Genomic DNA, 20805 nt, shown 5'->3' with positions numbered 1-20805 from the left:
AAACCAGCAATTCTTTACATTCTAGTTTGTGCTTTTCTTTTTTCTTTTTGGGTCACACCCGGCAATGCACAGGGGTTACTCCTGGCTCTGCACTCAGGAATTATTCCTGGCGGTGCTCAGGGGACCATACGGGATGCTGGGAATCGAGCTCGGGTCGGCCGCGTGCAAGGCAAAAATGCCCTACCCACTGAGCTATCGCTCTGGCCCCTAGTTTGTGCTTTTTGCCATCTAAGCAAAGGCAATAGTGGCCACATTATTTGCTCATTAAAATCCCTTTGGATTATCTGGGGAAATTTGAGAATGGTTTCCTTGTTTCAACTTTTACAGGAAGCAAATTGTGTTCAAATGCGATGGAAGGATATTATATTCTTGCCTTATATTCTTTTGTGACCGTCTTCCCAAAGATATAACCAATAGAAAGGGACTCAACTTTTTGCCCTAGTTAATGTTTCTGCCATAATTTTAGAACTCAGGAAAACCAGGCAGACATTCCGACTCACTTATAACAGCTAGTTTCAGATTATTGATGCCCCCTGAGAAATAGAACACTTGACTTGATGGCTGGAAGCTTCTTTCTCCCTGCCCCAGGCTGACTGAAACAATTAAGCACTAAGTACTCTGTATTTTGGAGATGGAAACAAATAGCTCAGTTATCCCCATCTGAACCTCCATCCCAAGGGATTTCTGAGAGCTGGTGGAACTGATCCTCTGTAATCCGTACTCCCCACCTCCACCTCACCCCACCCAATAGAAGACTGGGGAGGGGATAAGAACAGGAGTTGGTGAGGTCCAACATATCGGCTGAGAGCCACAGTGGCCCCTACAAACAGCAAATGCTGGCTCTCTGGAAGTCATTTATGGAGACTGGAGGTGCCTCTGAGGATAGCATGTGGGCATCTGTCTAATTGCCAGCTGAGTGGAACTGGTTTGCAGGACACAGAAAAAGCCACATGCAAGGAAGCTGTGTGGCAGTGTAGACCCCGCGGAGCTCCTGCACGTGGTCATGAAGAAGGCTGGAGGACGCAGGGTGACCTAAATTGGGGCTACCCAGATTTCCCTGGCACCTATGGGGCACACAAGGGGCTGTGGCTCCTAGAAGAAATGGGGTGTTCTAAAGGAAGACACTTGCTGCTTTTGTGGAGTCTTCAGTGACAAAGGCTGAGAGAAAACCGACCCCCAGTGCCCCAGAGGGAAAACACAAGATAGATCTAAATCTTGGGGGATCTGAAACACAGTTCACTGTGAAGGGCTGACTTCTTTAAGAAAAAGAATACAGGGGCTGGAGAAGTAGTATAGCAGGTAGGATGCTTGTCTTGCATGTGGCCCACCCGGATTTGATTCCTGGCACCACATTATGGTCCCTGAGCTCCACCAGGAATAATCCCCAGGCACAAAGCCAGGAATAAGCCCTGAGCACTGCTGGATGTGTCCTCCAAATGAAACAAAACAAAAATACCAAATTGGGCATGAGGACTTCAAAGGGATTTATGCAGGGAAGGGACGCCAAACATTTTATTAATTAATTAATTTTTTTCTTTTTGGGACACACCCAGCAATTCACAGGGGTCACTCCTGGCTCTGCACTCAGGAATTACCCCTGGTGGTGTTCAGGGGACCATATGGGATGCTGGGAATCGAACCCGGGTCGGCCGCGTGCAAGGCAAATGCCTTACCCGCTTTGCTATCACTCCAGCCCCCAAGGATGCCAAACATTTTAAACTCATTAGCTTCATAGAGGATTTGCTATGTGGAACCATATGAAATGTTGGGGCTGAAACCCTGGCATTCTACCCGCTGTACTATCTCTCCAGTCCCTAAAAACATTTTTTAATTAATTAATTAACTAATTGATTTGCTTTTGAGTCACACCTGGCAATGCACAGGGATTACTCCTGGCTCATGCACTCAGGAATTACTCCTGGCGGTGCTCAGGGGACCATATGGGATGCTGGGAATCGAACCCAGATCGGCCGCATGCAAGGCAAACGCCCTACCCACTGTGCCCCAAACTTTTTATTTATTATTATTGTTATTTCTTAATTTTTATTTATTTATTTTGCTTTTTGGGCCACACCAAGAGATGCTTAGGGGTTTACTTCTGGTTCTGTATTCAGGAATTCCTCCTGGCGGTGCTTGGGGAACCAAATGGGATGCTGGGGATCGAACCCGGGTCGGCCATGTGCAAGGCAAATGCCTTATTCTCTGTACTATTTCTCTGGTCCCTGAAAACGTTTTAAATGCATGTAAATACTGGAGGGAACTTTTTCAAATGTAGATTGCACATACACAGGTCTGAGTCTGACATCTTACGTTTCTAACAAGTTCCCAGGAAATGCGGCTGCTGGTGGTTCATCAAACACCCTTCACAGAGTTGAAATTTTGTTCATTCTTCTCCCTAGGCATTCTATCCAATTCATATCTCCTGGTCATTGGTTTCCAGTTCTTTCTGCAGACCTGCAGGGACAGGATGTCCACACCTGTGTGGTAGCCCGGTGCCCGTGCTGCTGCTCACTGTCTAGCTCAGCAGCTGTGACAAAGGACACCCAGAATCACAGTCATCAAAATCTGGCTCCAGACACAAAGTTCCACAAATCAGACTTTAGCTGGAGTCCTTCTGGGAAAGGGTTGGCACGTGCAGGGATTTCCTGTCCCTTGCCTGCTCACCAGCACTCAGATAAGCAGAGGACGACACGACTTTACTGTGGGGTCCTGGTGAATACAGTTTGGTACAGTTTGTTTACGTTTCTTTTCATGAAGCCTAAAGAAAGCTTTTCTCTGCACATGTGCAGGTTTCCTAGTTGTGCCCACATGAGCAAGAGTCAATCAATGCATTCGCAGCTGCGAGACATATTATCAGGACATCTTTTTATGACATCTTATTATCTCATTCCTACTTCGGACAAACTTGCAGGCTATCGAATGTAGCCTGCCCACAGGGCAGAGTCTGGCAAACTCCCCGTGGCGTACCCAATATGCCAAATACCAGTAACAATGATGGGTCTCATTCTCCTAAAGAGCCTTGAATATAATCTCAGGGCTAGGATGAAAGAGACGTTACTGGGGCCTGCTCGAGGCAATCGACGAATAACAGGATGATGAATGAATGAATGAATGAGCAAGAGTCAGTTTCTCACTGGTGCAGCATCCAGTCAACAGTCCTCCTTCACGGGGTCCTGAGAGGCCCTGGAAATTGGATTCTTCCTCTTCTACCTCCCCATTCTAGCACAGGGTGGGGGCCAGATTCCCAGCGCCTCTCCTCCCAAGGTCAGCTGACAGGGGATGTGGAAGCCACTGAAGCCACAGGATCCCCAAGCCCAGAGAGTGCAGGAGTCTGTCCCAAGGTCACATGAGCTGGTTTTCTACTGGTGCTCGTAAAAGAACAGATCATCTGAGGTAGAACTGGACCGAGGCTGGTATCGGCTAGACTGTTGGTCCTCTGTAGCAGCAACTTTCAAGAAAAGGACCTTCTGGAATCATCCTGAGGGGAGAAGGAGAATCTCCTTGGGAAATTGTGGAAAGGAGTCCAAGGGGGCTCACTGGGAAGAGGTGGGTCTTTGTCTAGAGATTCTCAAAGGAAGGAGGCAAGGTTCTGCTCTCACAGAACTCTAGGGCTGCACTGATCTTACAGAATGAACCCCTAAAAGTTTGAGCTCTTGTGAGTGGGTGGGAGGAGCAAATTATTGCAGGGGGGTTAAAGGCAAAGTCAGGATTATAGGGATTTCATTCCCAAGATCACATTCTTAGATTATGCCACACCCACTGGGCACCCCACCCCCCACCCCTCAGGGAAGTCTCTGGGTTTGAATCAACCCAATCCACTAAATCAGAGAGATATCAAAAAACAGGGCTTGAACCCTGCAGGTAGTCAGAGGCCCTGAGTGCTGCAGTGAGGGCAGGGTTGGGCCCTTCAGAGAGCATCTCCTAGAGGTGAGAAACACCCTTAGTCTGAGGAGAGATTAAGAGCTCAGATAGAGAAGGGAGCACCAAATAAAGGGTGTTGGGAGGATCCTCCCAGGATGGGAGATGCATGCTGAAAGTAGACTATAGACCAAACATGATTGCCACTCAATTCCTGTTTTGCAAACCACAGCACCCAAAAGGAGAGAGAGAACAAAAGGTAATGCCCTGCCACAGAGGCAGGGTGGGATGGGGGGATGGGGTGGGAGTGATACTGGGATTAGTGGTGGTGGAGAATCGACACTGGTGGAGGGATGGGTACTCGATCAATGTATAAGTGAAACCCAAGCACAAAAATTTGTAAGTCTACAACTGTACTTCTAATGGTGTTTATCCAATAAAAATTAAAAAAAAAAGAGTTGGCCTTGGGAACCAGCAGGCAGTACCTGTAGGGACTGGGAGTCACTTTCCCGAAAACTGGCCAGGCCTGGCCTTCTCCAGCTTCTGGCGCCGATCTGGGGGGATTTCCTGCAGGCTGATGCCGTGATTGCTGGCTCTGAGAGGAGATTAGAGGAGGGATGGCAGGGCCCAAGTTATTGCTACTTCTTCCCAGGTGTGTTAGAAATGGCAGAGAAGGGGTGATGGGATATACAAGGCCTGTGCTCCATAATCAGCCCTCTGGGTAGTTAGGTGGGCTCCTCACCCTGGTTTCAGGTCAGGTGGTTCTGGAATGGGTTTGTTGAAGCCGCGTCTGCCCACCAGCCAGTAGGTTTCCTCAGTGCCCTTGCCCTGGGCAGACATGGGGGAGGAAGGCTTAGGAGGCTGGGCAAGGGAAGCGGGGAGGATCCCAGATCCCAAGGAACCCGGAGATCTAGAACAAGGCCAGAGCTGGTTCCGGCCTGATCCAGGAAATTTGGGACCTGCCTCACCTTGAGCTCCGTTCGACCTCGCACCTCCACCTGGAAGCCTTCATTCAGAGCACGGAGAATCCGCACGGTGCTCATGTTCACATGAATGCGGTAGGCTGGGACAACACAGAACGCTGCCCTAGGACTTACCTCCCTCAAACCCATCACTGTCACTGTTACTGTTCTCCCGTTGTTCATCGATTTTCTTGAGTGGGCCCAGTAACGTCTCCATTGTGACAACTGTTACTGTGTTTGGCATATCGAATACGTCACAGGTAGCTTGCCAGGCTTTGCCATGCAGGCGAGATACTCTTGGTAGATCAAACCCATCAGGAGACCTTTATTCCCTCAGCCCCCAAATAAAATTCCATGTTCCACCCCCCCCACCCCCTTCACACTCACGCAGTCCAGTGGACTCCATACGAGATGCGGTGTTGACTGTGTCCCCAAAAAGGCAGTACCGAGGCATGGTCAGACCCACCACGCCCGCTACACAGGGGCCTGTGGAGACACCCCGGCGGGCAGCTGGGTTGCATCTAGAGGCTTAGAACTCTTTAGCATTCCTGAATCCCCATTCACTGCGCCCCCCACCGTGTACCCTCTTTTGGTAACAGGGAGCCTGGAATGTAAAGGTGATTTGAAGACATGTCTCCTTACCCACCCCTGCTGGAGTTTGCCCTGCTGCAGGCCCTTAAGTGGATGGAGATGGGTGCGCCTGGGTGTCGGGGTGTGGGGGTGCAGGAATTACCTGAGTGCAGGCCAATGCGGATGCGTATGGGCACCTCAGGCATGTGGCGCATGCGAAAGGAGCCCACAGCACTGAGGATGTCTAGGGCCATGTTGGCAATTTCTGCTGCGTGCCGTTGCCCGTTCCGCTGGGGCAGCCCAGAGGCCACCATGTAGGCATCTCCAATGGTCTCCACCTGGGAGAAGGAGGTGTGCAAACTGAGTACAGCATCTATGTCTCTTGGCCAAAACCCTTTTCTTGTCCAGAGGCCTAAGCTCAGGTTACTGCAGAGATGTGGAAGAGTGAGCTGGGGAACTGAACCAGGAACTGGCAGATGAGCTAGGGAACAAGAGGGCTTGGAAACAGGACTGGGCTGGTGGCCAGGGGCAGGTGGCCTGGCAAGAAAGCCTGGGCTGGGGCCGGTAAAGCTGCAGGTGAGTTTGCCCTCCTCAACCCCCACCTTGTAGACGTCATGGGAACCGATGATGGCATCAAAGAGTGTATAGAGGTCATTGAGCAGGTCTACCACCTCGATGGGTTCACTCATGGCGGAGATGGTGGTGAAGCCCACAATGTCACTGAAGTACAGTGTCACCTCCTCAAAGTACTCAGGCTCCACCGATGTCCCCATCTTCAGAGCCTCAGCCACGGACCTAGGGAAGCAGCCACAAGGTCACCTAGCTGGGTCCCAGCTGCCTTTCCCGACTGCCTTCCCATGACACTCACGGAGGCAGCATCTGTGTGAGCAGCCGGTCTGTTTTCTGCTTCTCCAGCTCCAGTTCCTCCGTGCGCTCCCGGATGAGGTCCTCCAGGTTACTGGAGTACTGCTCCAGCATCCTCAGCATGGAGTCGATGATGTTGCTCTTCCGGCCCTTATTGATGCTCTTGAACTAGCAGGAGAAGGAAGCTGGCGAGGAAGCTGAGGGCCCTGCCTGCCTTCTCTCAGAGACACTACGCCCAGTCCTCTCCCCTCCATTCATCTTCTCTCATTAGGCACCCCAGGTGAGGGGGCACAGTGTTCCCAAACATTCAGAGGCCACAGATGGGAAAGGGTATTCTGACACGCTGGTTCTCCTCAGCTAGGAACCAAAAGGGCTCTGACCCCAGCCCACCCAGGTCTGATCATCTTTTCACACTAGACCAAGCACAAACTTTGTTCTCAATAAATGTTTTTAAATGAAAATAAGTCACTTTCTCATTCAGAACTTTACTTCCCTCTTGAAAGACTCCTCAGCCCCCTTCTAACTCTTGCACCACTGAACCACATCCTCAATTCACCTCTTCAATTTATTTCTTAGGATGTAGTCTGGAAAGTCAGGTCATGCCAACCTTCTTTCCTTTATAATATTTATTTTATTTGGGCCTTCCCTGCCCCCCCAGGGATACTCTGCCGATATAGCTATACCTGGCAATGCTCAGGGTGCCCGTATAGTGTAGGGATTGAACTCATGACCTTGTACTTGCCAGGCTCCCCCCTTTGAGATATTTCTTCAACCTGCCTGCCAACCTCCTTCCCAAAGCCCTTGCCCAGTCCCAGTGACTGACCAGGTCAAAGGTGCGGTCCATGGAGGGCCGAATATCTGGTTGCTCTGCCCAGCACTGCTTCATCAGCTGGATGCATTCGACGGGGGCCTGGTCCATGGACACCAAGGGCCGACACAGTGGAGGTGGGCTCTGTACCCTCTGCACCACTTCTGGGGGTATGAGGGGACCAAGAGAGTGAGGCCTGGAATAGAAGCTAGTTCTGATTCTGGTCTGATGATTGCAGCCCAAGATGGGGTGAGGAGAGGGCTGGAAACAGACCTTCAAAATCAGAATTTCAGTGAGTGGAGGTATGTTAGAGGGCTGCTGGGAGTGCCAAGAAGATTCTGAACTCTGGGAAGTAGCAGACAATAAGAGGTGACTGGCAAAGAGATAAACATTTATTGCACGTAAGAAAAGTGACAAGATGATCAAACTGCTTACTGAGTCAAGTAATGACAAATATGGATTTGAACTAGGTCAACAACAGCTCCACACCCTCCCCCTCCACATAAGTCCTACTCCCCAGGACCCTTAAGGAACAGGGGAGGGGCTGGAGTGATAGCACAGTAGGTAGAGAGTAGGGTGTTTGCCTTGCATGCGGCCGACCCAGGTTCGATTCCCAGCATCCCATATATTCCCCAAGCACTGCCAGGAATAATTCCTGAGTTCAGAGCCAGGAGTAACCCCTGAGCATCGCTGGATGTGACCCCCCCCCCCAAAAAAAAAGAAAATTGGAGTCAGAGTCAGGACAAAGGAACCCACTGAGAGCCATCTCCGCTCATCCTAATGCTTTGGCTCTTCACTACCCAGACCTGCTAGATTCCCTCTGAGGAACAGCAGGGGTTAACTCCCAACACAGGGCCTTAGGGAAATAAAGGAAAGTGCCGGACAGGGTCAGTTCGTAGAGCCAGGCCTGTTAGGGGCTGCCTTACCCTGGGAAGTGAGCTCCAGCATGGCATAGGGGGCGCTGCGGCACACGACCTCCTGCATGATGATGGCCAGGCTAAAGACATCACCGGCCAGGGTCCCCCGGCGCTCCAGGGCAGGGTCCCGCAGCAGCTCCGGGGCTGTCCATAGCTGGTCTGGGGGCGAGGAGGAGCCGGGGAGGGTTGAGCACAGCGTCACGTGCCCCGGAAAGCCCAGGCTCAGATCGGCACCCCATCCCCACCCTTGCCCACTCGTCTGACGCTACGCCCTCAGCTGTCCCCTGGAGATCCTTCCAGAAAGCCGGGCGCTAGATAGGGCTTAGTCCGGCGGGTGCAGGGCGTCCGGGAGAGACTCTGCTCGGGCGCGAGCGCCCGCCCCACCCCCCACCGTCCGTCTGGTAAGAGCGCCCCGGGGTGGGGGGCAGGGCCACTGCCCCCCAGCCGGTCTAGCCGCGCCAGTTTGGTCGTGGAAGTTGTCCCCAGTGGACATGGGTGGCGAGACAGAGCGGAGGGAGGGGCGGCAGGCGGGGCCCTGGAAGAACTGGGACCCCGGGTCCGCGGGGCAGGGGACGCTTACCCTCGGCTCTGGGGGGCGGTGGCAGCACCCGCTGCGCCTCCAGCAGTCGCCCGTGGCCGTGGTCGGTGACTTTAAGCACGAACCGCCCGTCCACCACGCAGTTCCGCGACTTCAGCCTCCCGTGGGCCAGGCCGCGGTGGTGCAGGTACCGCATGCCCTGGAAGGGAGGGTCAGCGGCAGCCGCGGCCGCGGGGGCCTGGCCCTCGCCCCGCTCCCCGGCCGGCCGCCGCCCCACCTTGATGAGGTCCAGCAGGAGGGAGGACTTGAACATCCAGTCCAGCTTTATGTCTCTCTGAGCCAGGAGGTCGTGGAGGGAGCCCCGGACATAGTGCTCAGAGACCACAGCCAGCACTCCGTCGCCCGGGGCCCCGGGCTGGGTCGCGGTCCCCGCCAGGAAGAGCCCCAGGTAGAGGGCAACGTTGTCGTGCCGGAGCTCCCGGAGCTGACGGGACACAGTTCCCGGTTTGATGAGTGCCCCCCACCTTAATTTGGGCCTGCTGGGAAAGGGTGATGGGTATCTTCTCTAGCTTTTCTTTGGTCCACACATAACACAGGGGTCTTTTCATTAAAAAAAAAAGTTATAAAATGGCCACTTGGGGGGCCAGATTGATAGCTCAAAGGATTGGAGTACGATCTGCATCACAGGACCCAGACTCAATTTCCGGCTCCACATGGCCTCCTCCCACCACTGAGCATACCTCTGGGGGCCCCAGGCTGGCAGAGGAAGCGAAAAAACTTAGATTGAAAAATCAAACAAGAGCTAAAGAGATAGTACAGTGGGTAGAACGTTTGACCTGCACTTCAATTGTATATGTTCCCCTGAGCACTGCCAGTATTAACTTTTGAACACAGTCAGGAGTAACCCCGAGCATCACCAGGTGAGGCCCCCAAGTAAAAGTAGACAAATAAAAAAAAAGAAGAAAGAAGAGTTGGAATGATAGTGCAACAAAGCAGGGCAGTTGCCTTGTACACAGCTGACCCGGGTTCATTTCCCAGCACCTCATGTGGTCCTCTGAGCCCTGTCAGGAGTGAACCCTGAGCACAGAGCTAGGAGAAAGACCTGAGCACTGGCAGATGTTGCAAAACAAGCAAACAAACAAATAAAGAACAAAAAAGAAAGAAACAAGGGCCCAGAAGATAGTAAGTAACGGCAGTTATGCATCTGTTCAATCCCGGCCCCATCCTGAGCATTACTAGGAGATCCGTGGCCCCCTGGGTGGCCCAGATATTCCTGGCACCACAGGCCCAAACAGCATCGCATCCTTGCACCTCGAAGATCCAGGGGGATGCCAGAAGGGGAAACTCCTGTGTCTTTAAAAACTTCCATTCACCTCTTCACTGGTTGGCTAAGAATCATGGATGGGCACCTAGACCTTCCAGGTAACACTCTGGAGATCCTCCCCTCCCCACCAAAGAAACAAAAATAGGGGCTGGGGAAATAGTATAGCGGGTGGGGCACTTAAGTTGGCCCGGATTCAACCCCCAGCTCCCCATATGGTCCCTGGAGCCTGACAGAAGTGATCCCTGCGTGCAAAGCTAAGAGTAAGCCCTGAACACAGCTGTGTGTGGCCCCAAAACCAATTAAAAAACATACTGGGTGCACTGACTTCTACTTAAGTTATGTTGTCTCTGGACCAAGGGGCCAGGCAAAGACTTTCATGGTGTTGGGGAGCAATAAGGCTTTAATTTGGAAAAATAAAACAAGTTTGTTTATAGTCTCTGTCAACTTTTTCACTTCATTAAGTATCCATTAAGCAGGTCTATTTACACCACTGGAAACCCTTTTTAATTTTCTCTCACTAACTCAACATTCATTGAGTCTCATATAGACACTTTACTGAATGCTGGAAAAAAAGCAGAGACAGGAACAAACCTTACCCTACCAATATGTGAGGGAGATAGATTAAAAAAAATAAGCAAGCACAGAGATGAATGTACAATAGCAAGTTTTGACAAGATCACCAAAGGGAAAAACTAGTGTTATGATGGGTCCAGGAATGTGACCCAGTGGTAGACCATCTGTCTTGCAGCATGAGGCCAAGAGTTTGATTCCTTGCTCTGTCCACATGCTGAGGACAAACCTGGTCACACTGTTGTTTGTGAGCCCTGGTGTCATAACCATGTATAGGACTTTTACAACTAAGATGTTCAGCCGCTGACTGTTGCCATGAGAACAAAAGGAAAGGAAGGGAAAAGGTGATTTCTTAGGTGGTGTTGAACCCAGGGCTTTACACAGGAAAGCACGTGCTCTACAGCTGACCTGTGTTCCTGGCTTCAAAGGTGATCTTAATTGATGCTGACAGCAAAGGAACTTGTGTGTGATTTGCTTTTGTTTTGGGGCCACACCCACAGCACTCCTGGCTCTGACCTCCAGAATTACTCCTGGCAGTGCTTAGGCATGCTGGGCACTGAATCTGGGTTCCCTAAGTACAAGGGAAGCACCCTACCTGCTGTGCTATCTCCCAATGATGTACAAGGGGCAACATTGGGACTGTATGCCTTGATGTTCTCCTGGATCTATAGTCATCAGCAAATAGAAGGAAATGAGGGGAAAAAATCATGACCACCCCACCCCGTTAACCCCATCACATGGATCCAACTGTCACCTTGGAGAAGGCTGTCTTGGTTGCTGGGCGGATCGCTATGTGCTGGCTCCCTGGGAGTTTTTTTAGCCAAACCCAATCTCCCTGAAACAGAGCGATGGGAGGAGAAAATTCAGTTTTCTTAAAAGGCCTGGATGGCAACAACCCTGGAGCCCCCATATTGCTATTGACCCATTGACCCAGTACACATCCTTTGTGAATAATGGAGCCTTGGGGAGGTGGAGCTTGTGGCTTGCCAGTATGCGTCACAGTTAGCTGAGAAAGAGAGCTTCATGTCACGTGATTGTCCTCATCACCCAGATGTACATACCAAAAGCCTATTTAAGTGGCCCCTTACCCTCACAAAGGTCACTGATAAACAGTCCTCATAGCTGTTGTCCATTAGCATGAGACAGCACTGTGCAAAGAATCAAGAGTCTGGGGAGACCAGACCTTTGGACAGACTAAATATGATACACAGGCAGCTGCCCTCCAGGCACCAGGCCTCACTGTCTTTATCTGTGGGCAATATGTGCCCTCATCATGGGCTACAGTTCTGTGTAGCTTCATGGTCGCCATGTTTGCAAGGGCCTGAGCTTGCTTCAGTGATCCGCAGTTGTCATCTTGAACGAGCACTTTATATTGCTCTAGACCTTGCAAATTACACAGCTGGTCTTTTCTGTTGGTAAGGGGTTGGGCTTGAAGAGAATTCTGGGGCTTTGGTACTGACCCCTTAAGAACACTTGCAAATAAATGTGGGGCATTTACATTTTTTACCCAAATGGGAGGCTGTTTTGTGGACAGACACTAAATATCCTTCATGGAACATGGTAATCCCATACAATGAAAAACAACCTGGGGGCTGGAGCAGTAGTATGGCGGGTAGTTTGCCTTGCATGCAGCCTACCCGGGTTCGATTTCCAGCATCCCATATGGTCCCCCGAGCACCACCAGGAGTAATTCCCGAGTGCAGGGACAGGAGTAACCCCTGTGCACCTCCAGGTGTGACCCAAAAAGAAAAGAAAAAAAAGAAAAACAACCTGACCAAATGACAAGAGTACTCCCCTGAAAAATGGCTGTGAGGACTGGAGGTAACATAGGAGCCTGGGCGTTTTCTCCCTGCCCTGACACTCAGGAACTCTGATGGGCTCTCTCTCTTGATCTGGTCTCTGAATCTGCTCTCATCCATTTACTCCATTCAGATTTGCTGACCTTTTGTGACTTTCTTTTCCCCCTGTCAGGCTTGCTATTCCTGAATCTGATCAGACTTAGGGAGCCAAGACGCTGGTGTGGCTTGGGTCAGGGAGTGCCTTCTGGAAACTCCTCATTCCAAACAACCTACATCTAGAAGATCTGATATTTGGAGCGATAGCATAGCAGGTAGGGCATTTGCCTTGCACTTGGCCTACCCCGGTTCGATTCCTCCGTCCCTACCGAGAGTATCCCGTCTGCATGGCAGAGCCTGACAAGGTCCCCCTGGCATATTCGATATGCCAAAAACAGTAACAACAAGTCTCACAGTGGAGACGTTACTGGTGCCCGCTTGAGCATCATCAAATTGATGAACAACGAGAGGACAGTGCTACCCTGAGATAGAAAATACATGTCAGGTGCCCATCTGCCCCAACCTTCCCAGGGAGGCCTGTGCTCTTCACTAACTTGCAGACTTGACCAGGGGATGCTACCTAGAGGGGCATGGCCTCAGTGACCAGTAGGCTTCCTGCCTACTCATACCTCTCACCTGTAGTCACTGACCTAGATAGTGGCTATAGGTAAAGCCTGGACTTCGCACTTCTCTAATGCTCCCGTTTGAGGCATCAAAGTCACCTCACCTCTTCCTAGGTCATTTCCACTCCTGTTCCCTGAAGCCTGCAGGAAATAACCCCACCACATGCCTCCTAGACCTGAGCCTCCTCCCTCTCACTGCCCTCCAAGAACAGACTGCCTCACTGGGGATCAGGCTCACCTCATACAGGCCAATACTGGAACTGTTGGGGGGCTGGTTGGGACCACTGCGAATGTCTGATATGCTGCGGGCTGTGAGACTTGATCGACTCCCCTGGACCACCTGGAGGGTAGAGGTCAGGACAAGGGATCAAAATATACTGTGATTTTGGGCTAGAGAGATAGCACAGTGGGTAGGGTGTTTATTTGGTCAACCCACGTATAATTCCCAGAACCCCATAGGATCTCCAAACCTGCCAGGAGCATTCCCAGTGCAGAACCGGGAGTAAGCCCTGAGCACAGCTGGGTGTGACCCCAAATCAAAACACAAAACAAAATAAAACATATATATATATATCAAACAAAACAAAACATAGGTGTGTGTATATATGTATAGATAGATACATAGAGAGAGAGATATACTGTGGGGTTAGAACAGTGGGTTGAGATCAGGCTGAGACAGAGCAGGAGAACTGAAGGAGTCCAGTTAGGGAAGGTAATAATGACATCATTTCCCTTACACATGGCTGACTCAGGTTCAATCCCCAGCATTCCTATGGTTCCCCGAGCAACATCAGGAGTAACGCCTGAGTTCAGAGCCAGGAGTAACCCATGAGCATCATCGGATGTGACCTCCCCCCCAAAAAAAGAGCCGGAGTGATAGTACAGCGGGTAGGGTGTTTGCCTTGCACGCGTCCGACCTGGGTTCGATCCCCAACATCCCATAGGATCCCCAAGCACTGCCAGGAATAATTCCTGATGCAGAGCCAGAAGTAACCCGTGAGCATTGCTGGGTGTGACCCAAAAAGCAAAAATAAAATAAAATAAAATAATGACATCATTTCCCAAGTGCACTTCACAATTACAAAACAAATATATTCATTTGTTGTTGGATGGAATCTCACATTTCCCCAGAAAGCTGTCAGTACAAGGGCTGCCAATTTAATTAAACTCTTCAGGACACTGATTTCCCCAGAGCTCAGATTGAGACAGCGATGATAGAAAGCAGGTCCTCCCATATTCGGGTGAGGGTTTCGCTAGTCCTGGCAGAAACCCAGGTTAACAGGGAGAGGACAGATGTAATCTCACTCCCATTCACCAACACCCTCCCCACTCACCCTATTAGCCACCCCCACCCTCACCCCCACCCAGTTTCCAGTCCCCCAGACCTTTCCAGAGCTTCCTCCTGGTGGGGGCAGGAAAGTGATGTCGTCCAGAGTCAGGATGATCTTGTTAGGGCCTGAGACCATTTGAATATGAAGTAAGCGGTGCCTGGTAGGAAGGGGTGAAGGTCATTTCCACAAAGGAAACCCAAGTTCGAGACAAGAGGTCAGCCAGGAATATGCTGGCTCAAGAACAAGTAGCCACCCGCAGCCAAACTTCCTGTGGGGTTCTGCCAGCCCTCTAGGATCTGCTCCCCACTCCAAAAATAGCTTCCTTCTATTCAGGGCCCTTCTTTGCCACAAAATCACATGGAGCATCAAGCTCACCTCCTACTTAGCTCACTCTCCAACTCACCTCACATGATGAGCCAGGTAGACCCCTGTCAGCCCCATGCCAAGCACCAGAAGGAAGCCGATGAAGACCAGACCTAGTTCCACTCCTATAGGGGTAGGGAGAGAAGGGAAACTGAGGGTCTTGCATGAGGGGAAGCCCCCACTCTCTAGGAAGACATGCATTTATCAAATTTTGAAGCTCTAAGGGAAGGAGACGGCAGAGTCTGGCAAGCTCCCCATGGCATATCTGATATGCCAAAAACAGTAACAATAACGGGTCTCATTCCCCTGACCCTGAAAGAGGCTCCAATACGGCACTGTTGGGAAGGATGAATAAGGAGAGGCTGCTAAGATCTCAGGGCTGGGACGAATGGAGACATTACTGGTGCCCACTCGAGCAAATCGATGAACAACGGGATGACAGTGATACGGTGATACAGTGAAGGGAAGGAAGGTGGAAGACGGAATAGAGACCTAGAGAAAAACCATGTATTTGGAAAAGGGGAGCATCTGGGAATGCCAGCAAAGCTCCAAGAGCGGTGTGGGGAATTGGCAAGAGAGAAGCTCTGTATAAATCAGAGGTCTGATGAGGAAGTGGAAGGGCCTGGAAGGAGAATTAGAGAACTGGACTTTATTCTCTTTCACCTCCTCATGGAAGGTCCTTGGAGACTGTCCCAGTGGGGGTTGGGGTGCTTTCCCTTACCTCCGTTGCAGATGATGTCTGGGTCAAACCAGCATGAGGGGTCATGCCCAGGCCCTTGTCCCCCTCTAGGGAAATGCACAGGGGTTCCAGACCAACGGAGGTGGCCCTGGGCTGGGTCCAGCATGTATGTAGCATACAGTCGGTCTCCCACTGCATTTGTGTCCAGCAGCACAAAAGGAGGCTCCTCAGCTCCTCCCAGGAGTCCACAGAACCCAAGGGCCCGGGCATTCCGAACGTGGCGGGCCACAGCGGCTCCTGACACCCAGCCACCACCTGCAGCCACACGTGCTCCCGCCACGCCCTGTGCGAGTAAGAGGACTGCATCGTAAATTGTGCCAAAGAGTGGGGATACCTGGAGAAGAACAGAGGCTCAAGCTGCAAGGTCATTACCCAGAAAACGGCTCCCAGCCCTGGCCTTTCCTTTCACTGTCTCAGTGTTTGCCTCTCCTACTTGGTGAGTCCCCAGGTCTCTCCCTATTGGCTATTTCTTCCTCCTCCTGACTGATTGCCTCTTTCTCTTCTCACTGGATAGCTTTCCCCAGAAGCTAATGCTTTCTCTCTCTTTCCCTCCCCCCTTCAGCTATTCCACCTCTTTTCCCCATTGACCTTCAGAATTTGGAGGATTTCTTCACTATTGGTTAATTTTAACTCTCCACCACTCATGACTCTTTCCTTTCCTATTCATTGCCATGCATATATTTAATCTTATTAATATTTTTGACAGGGCCATGCTAGGTGATGCTCAGAGCTTACTCCTGGTTCTGTGCTCAGGAATGGCTCCTGAAGGGAACTGGGAGAAACATATGGGGTGTTGGGGATTTAACCAGGCCGGCTACATGCAATGCAATCACCCTATCTGCTGCACTATCTCCCCAGTCCCCTCTGCAATGTGTTTTAAATATTATTATCTATGCTATTTACCTGAAAGCTTTCTTTTTAATGGATTCTATTTCTCCTTTTTCTCTTCTCTTAAAGCTAATGGCAGAACTTATCTAACCTCTATTATTCCCAGCTCCCAAGTCTCACGAGTCCCTGTCCAAAGGACTTGCATCTAGAGACAGAGGAAGATGGGGTGGTTGGGCAGTACAAGTGAATAAGAGAGCTACAGAAACAGGGAAGTCAACCAGAGTCCAGGTTAGGGAGGAGGAGGCAGCTTCCAGAAGTGACTGTGCCTCAAGGGATGTAGCAGACTTATCCCAGGGAGGTAATGGTACTACTGGCAATACAATCAAAGGAAAAGACTGTGGGATCCAGAGGAACTAAAAATTCAAAGAAGATAGAAGAGAGAGGTAGAAGCTTGTGCTACTTACTGAGAATTAAAGAACTTTTTCCTCTCTCTACTTCTCTTCTCCACCTGCCCTCCATCCTTCATTAACCACCATTCCTAACTCTTGTCCTCATTGTGTTCCTTCTTTCTCCCTACTACCTGCCCTAAATCCCCATGGAGGAGATCAGGGGTATTTCAATCACCCTTGACCGGCAGCCCTCTTTCATCTGCTCCCTCTTGAGCTGCGTCCTTCTGAAGCTTAGTTTATAGGCCACTGACATCAAAGTTCCCTTCTTCTGGGTGACCTCTAGCAGCTGCTTTTGTAAATGGGAGGGGAACTAGATGATCTGAACGGGACTCTGGGTTCTCAGGGGACCTTGGGTATTAGTAAATTGTGGAGAATAAGCTGTGGATCTAAATGGTTGTTTTTCCTTTTTTTTTTTTTTTAAAAAAAAACAAGACATGAAGCCTATGATGTAGCTTCGTTAATTTTAACTTCATTCTAGCAGAGGAAACTCTTCTGAACTGTGGACGTTGGTCTCATGCCTTCTCCTTCCCGCTCTCTTTAGAACCCCGTTCTTTATCACCAACTGTATGCGGTAGGCCCTGGGTCAACTCTAGTTTGAAGCTGCCTGCAAAGAATTACAGAAGCTGGGCAGGAGACGTCTCCGATGCTTGCTCTTTGATGCAATTCTAAGATGTCCCAAGCAAAGCCATGGGGTCTATATTGCCCAGACACTCCAGGATAGCTGTTAATAGCTCTCCCCACCGGCGGTCTCCTCCTCTCATTCCATCGATTCCAATCGTTTCCCTTCCGTTTAGGTTCATTCTCTCACCTCGGTGGTCCCGCCTCCACCCCCAGCCTTTGGCTCCACCGTCCTCTCCCCCATGACCTCCACCTTCTCCCGGTTTCGACCCTCTCCATCCCTCTTACCTGCTGCAGATTGAGATCAGGGGGCAGTTCCCGCTGCTCCTGGGCCCGCCGAAGGCTGCCCAGCACACTGCCCCCTGGCGGACAGTGGCGGGTGAGGGTGAGCACGGCGTCGTGGGCCTTGCGCAGTCGGGAGCTGTTGGCGAGCGCGGCCAAAGCGTCTGGGCCGGGTGACAAGGCGTAGTGGATCGTGTCGAAGGGCAGGAAGACCAGGGAGCCGTCGGCCAAGCCCAGCTCCTCCGCGGCTTCCAGCAGGCTGCGCTGCTCCTCTCCGCCCAGCAACACCGAGTGCATCACCATGATCACCACTGCAGGCCGGACAGACGCTACTCAGCGCCCTGATCCGCCGTCTGCGCGACCACCACCCCCTGCGCCCCCTGAGCCGGAGCCTACCTCGGATGCTGGGGCGGCCCCGGATCCTCCTCAGGGCCTCCTGGGCACCCGTCAGGTCCGAAGACTCCATGGCGATCACCAGAGTGACGGGCAAGCCCCGAGCCCTTAGTGCTACGGCCAGCGCTCGTCCTGCCTCGACCCAGAGGTCATGGGGGGCAGTGACCAGGGCCACGTGTGCCCAGCGAAACGCGCGCAGGAGGGCGTAGAGGGCGTCGGCCGCGGGGGTCAGAGCGGGGGCCGTGGTGCCCGAAGCCTGCGTCCCGGGGCAGCCCCAGGGCACCAGCACCACCCCCGCCTCCTGGGCCAGGAGCTCGGCGGGCCGGCAGGCTGCGGGGTTCACCGGGCCCACGAGCGCCGACACGCGGCCCAGCGCCCCCGCCAGCGCCCCCAGCGAGCCGGCAGTCCGGCAGGGCTCGGACAGCAGCGCGATCTCGAATCGGGGGCCCCCGGCGCGATCGGAATCGCGGTTCAGACGAGAGGCTGCCAAGTGGGCCGCCAGGTCCGGTCGGGCGCGGGCGAAGAGGGGGTCGCACGCCCAGGGGCCCAGCACCCCGACAGTGAACGCGGCCGGGAGCGCGGCGTGTGGCGCCAGAAGCAGCAGCAGCAGCAGCAGCCGAGGCGCAGGGCCGCGCGCCATGGCCAGGCCTGCGGGTGGGTGGACACTGGGCAGGGTCAGCACGCGCTCACCCCCTTTCCCCGCGGTTCCCGCCCCACCTCCGGCTTCTCAAAGCCCGGCCCTGCCGCCGCACCACTCCGCGGGTTTGGACGACTGTTGGGTGTCAAAGTAACAGCGGAGAGTAACAGTTTCCCCAGCCTACTCTGTGTCGTTGGTCTGGGTTTGCGGGGGTCAGTGGGGCATGCCCACACCTATGCACAGTCCGTCTAGGGCGGAGGGGACCTGGACACCGGGTGGGAGGGCTTTTCCACTCACCGCGAAGTCCGGGCTGGCAGGGGCTCAGGGCCCTGGCGAGGGGTCACAGGGGCGAGCCTCCTCCTGCGCCCTCCCCCAGGTCTTCTTCGCCCGCCCGCCAAGGGAATAGGTGTGGGAACTCCCAGCCTGCCCTTAATCTCCCACAAGCGGATTAGGGTCTCTTAATCAGGCAAGGGGGGCTGGTGGAGGATGACCTCCCAGGGCAGGATAGTGCCTGGCTTCTATTCACCCCTACCCATCCATCCCAATAGCACCCCGCCGCTACTGTCATTCTTTTCCAGTTCCGCGGGACAGGGCCAAGCTCCATCCCTTTTCTGGCAAAGTCTATATCCCAGAGACCAAACCTACTCTGGTACACTTACCTTTTTTCCTCACTCCTGATTCTTTGATCACTGCTCTGTGCCTAAGAAGCCAGCTATTTGGCCTTAAGAAGGCAGGACCTATGGAAATCATTGAAAGTGCTCTGGTTTAAGCAGATTTGATTTAGAGTCTTCCATTTTGACTTTGTGACCTTTGAAAATTGCTTAATCTCTCTGAAGGTTATTGTGAAAATAGTCTCTAACAATAAATTTAATTGCCTGATTGATAAAAAAATCATTACAATTTTAAAGAAGAATGTAATTGGGTAGTTGCTGATCTTATATCAAAATTTACTACCACAAAGCTATGATAATTAAGTGGGACAGAATAAAAAACACTCAAGTAAACCTAAGTCAAAATGGAAGACTGAAGAGATAGTACAGGAGGTGCTTGCCTTTTATGTGGTCGACCCCCGGTTGATCCCTGGTACCACTGAGCACCAACAGGAGTGTTCCCTGAGCACTGCTGGGTGTGGACCAAAAATACATGAAAAAGGAAATATAATGTATGAAAAACTGGACTTCTTATTAGGGGGGAGACAATGCTATTCTACAAATAGAGCTGCTAGCCAAATGCAAGAAAAGGAAGGATATAGAATAAAATCCTTATCTCACAGTATACAAATCAATTCCAGACTGAAGATATACACAGAAACTTTGGTGTATATGTGTGTGTATGTGTGTGTGTGGGGGGGGGTGACACTAGAATTTTTTATTCAGTCTTAGGATCAAACAGTTAGTCAGTATGCAAGGCAATCCTTAACACTTTTCTCTTGTTGTCTCTCTCTCTTTCTCTCTCTCACTCTCACTCATTCTCTCTCTCCCCCCAAACTCTTATTCAAATCATTTTTCAACCACCAAGGAAAATACTAGACCTGATAAGAATCATTACAGGAGGATAAAGTCTCTTTGCATATTTCAAAGTGCCCTCCTACAGATTGCTTGTAAACTGAAGGAAGAAAAAACAAACAGCAGTAATTCTTTAGTGGAGAAATCATACAACAAAACACCTTGACAGGGTTATCTAAGTTAGGCCGTGATCCCACTAATGGAGTTCTCAGGTTGCTGTGGCCTCAGGGCTGGATTGCTCTTTGCAGGAAAAGAAAAGTCAGTCCTAACCTCTGCCCACGTTTTCCTGCTTCATTCTCATTGCAGGAGATGAATTGTGAAATGAAATAGTTTTATTTAGAGAACGTAAGGAGGGAAAGAGAATAATGTGTTCCGAAGACACCGTGGATATCTCCAGAGAGGTGAGTACTAAGGGCAGTCTATAAAGTAAAAGAAAGAAATCATACATTTCAACTTAAGGTGCACAGGACCCCAGAACAAGGAAGGCTACTGCTTGCCTTTGTAAAGGTGGTTTTAGAGGGATTCCACCAAACTATCCAAGTTTGGGGTTTTCTGTGAAAATGAATCTGTTGCTAGGATATTGTCAAGAGGAAGAACTTTGAACTCTTGGTGATCATTCCTTCATAAGGTTTGTTCTTGCTGAAACTTCTCTCTGGAGGGAATCCAGCATTCTCTGAGCTGGTACTGGAGCTTGTGAGAGTCTTATTGACCTCAGTTTCCTGTGTCCACAAGGGTGGTTCTGTCTTTATGTGGTTGGGATACTTTAGGACTATTGACAGTGTAACTTCTCA

At 51.4% G+C, this 20805-nt stretch overlaps 1 protein-coding gene across 1 annotated transcript; it reads right to left on the bottom strand.

The window, feature by feature from the left end:
• Positions 1-3372: 3372 nt before the first annotated feature.
• On the bottom strand, positions 3373-18512 carry GUCY2D (guanylate cyclase 2D, retinal). The gene is made up of 19 exons (XM_056114803.1): positions 17876-18512; positions 17486-17790; positions 15285-15636; positions 14604-14688; positions 14255-14357; positions 13108-13209; positions 11166-11246; positions 8795-9001; positions 8560-8716; positions 7989-8138; positions 7078-7226; positions 6259-6422; positions 5993-6185; positions 5554-5728; positions 5208-5306; positions 4827-4921; positions 4601-4686; positions 4344-4453; positions 3373-3478 (listed from the first exon to the last, which is right to left on the bottom strand). The coding sequence occupies exons 1-18, from the start codon at positions 18510-18512 to the stop codon at positions 4360-4362; spliced, it is 3234 nt and encodes a 1077-aa protein (XP_055970778.1). The 3' UTR covers positions 3373-3478; positions 4344-4359.
• Between the last annotated feature and the right edge of the window lie 2293 nt (positions 18513-20805).

This window comes from Sorex fumeus, unplaced genomic scaffold (assembly GCF_029834395.1).
Source record: "Sorex fumeus unplaced genomic scaffold, SorFum_2.1 ptg000028l, whole genome shotgun sequence".
Classification (NCBI taxonomy): Eukaryota; Metazoa; Chordata; class Mammalia; order Eulipotyphla; family Soricidae; genus Sorex; species Sorex fumeus.
Note: the sequence above shows the minus strand (reverse complement) of the source record. Positions and strands in the feature narration are given on the sequence as shown.

Bases quoted from the DNA above. Each gene is read 5' to 3' on its own strand.
- GUCY2D (XM_056114803.1), bottom strand. From the start codon at position 18,512: ATGGCGCGCGGCCCTGCGCCTCGGCTGCTGCTGCTGCTGCTGCTTCTG. The intron at 8,139-8,559 runs GTAAGCGTCCCC...CCTCGCCCCCAG, and splicing joins ACCGCCCCCCAGAGCCGAGG to ACCAGCTATGGACAGCCCCG. The intron at 4,687-4,826 runs GTGAGGCAGGTC...ATGTCTGCCCAG, and splicing joins GAGGTCGAACGGAGCTCAAG to GGCAAGGGCACTGAGGAAAC.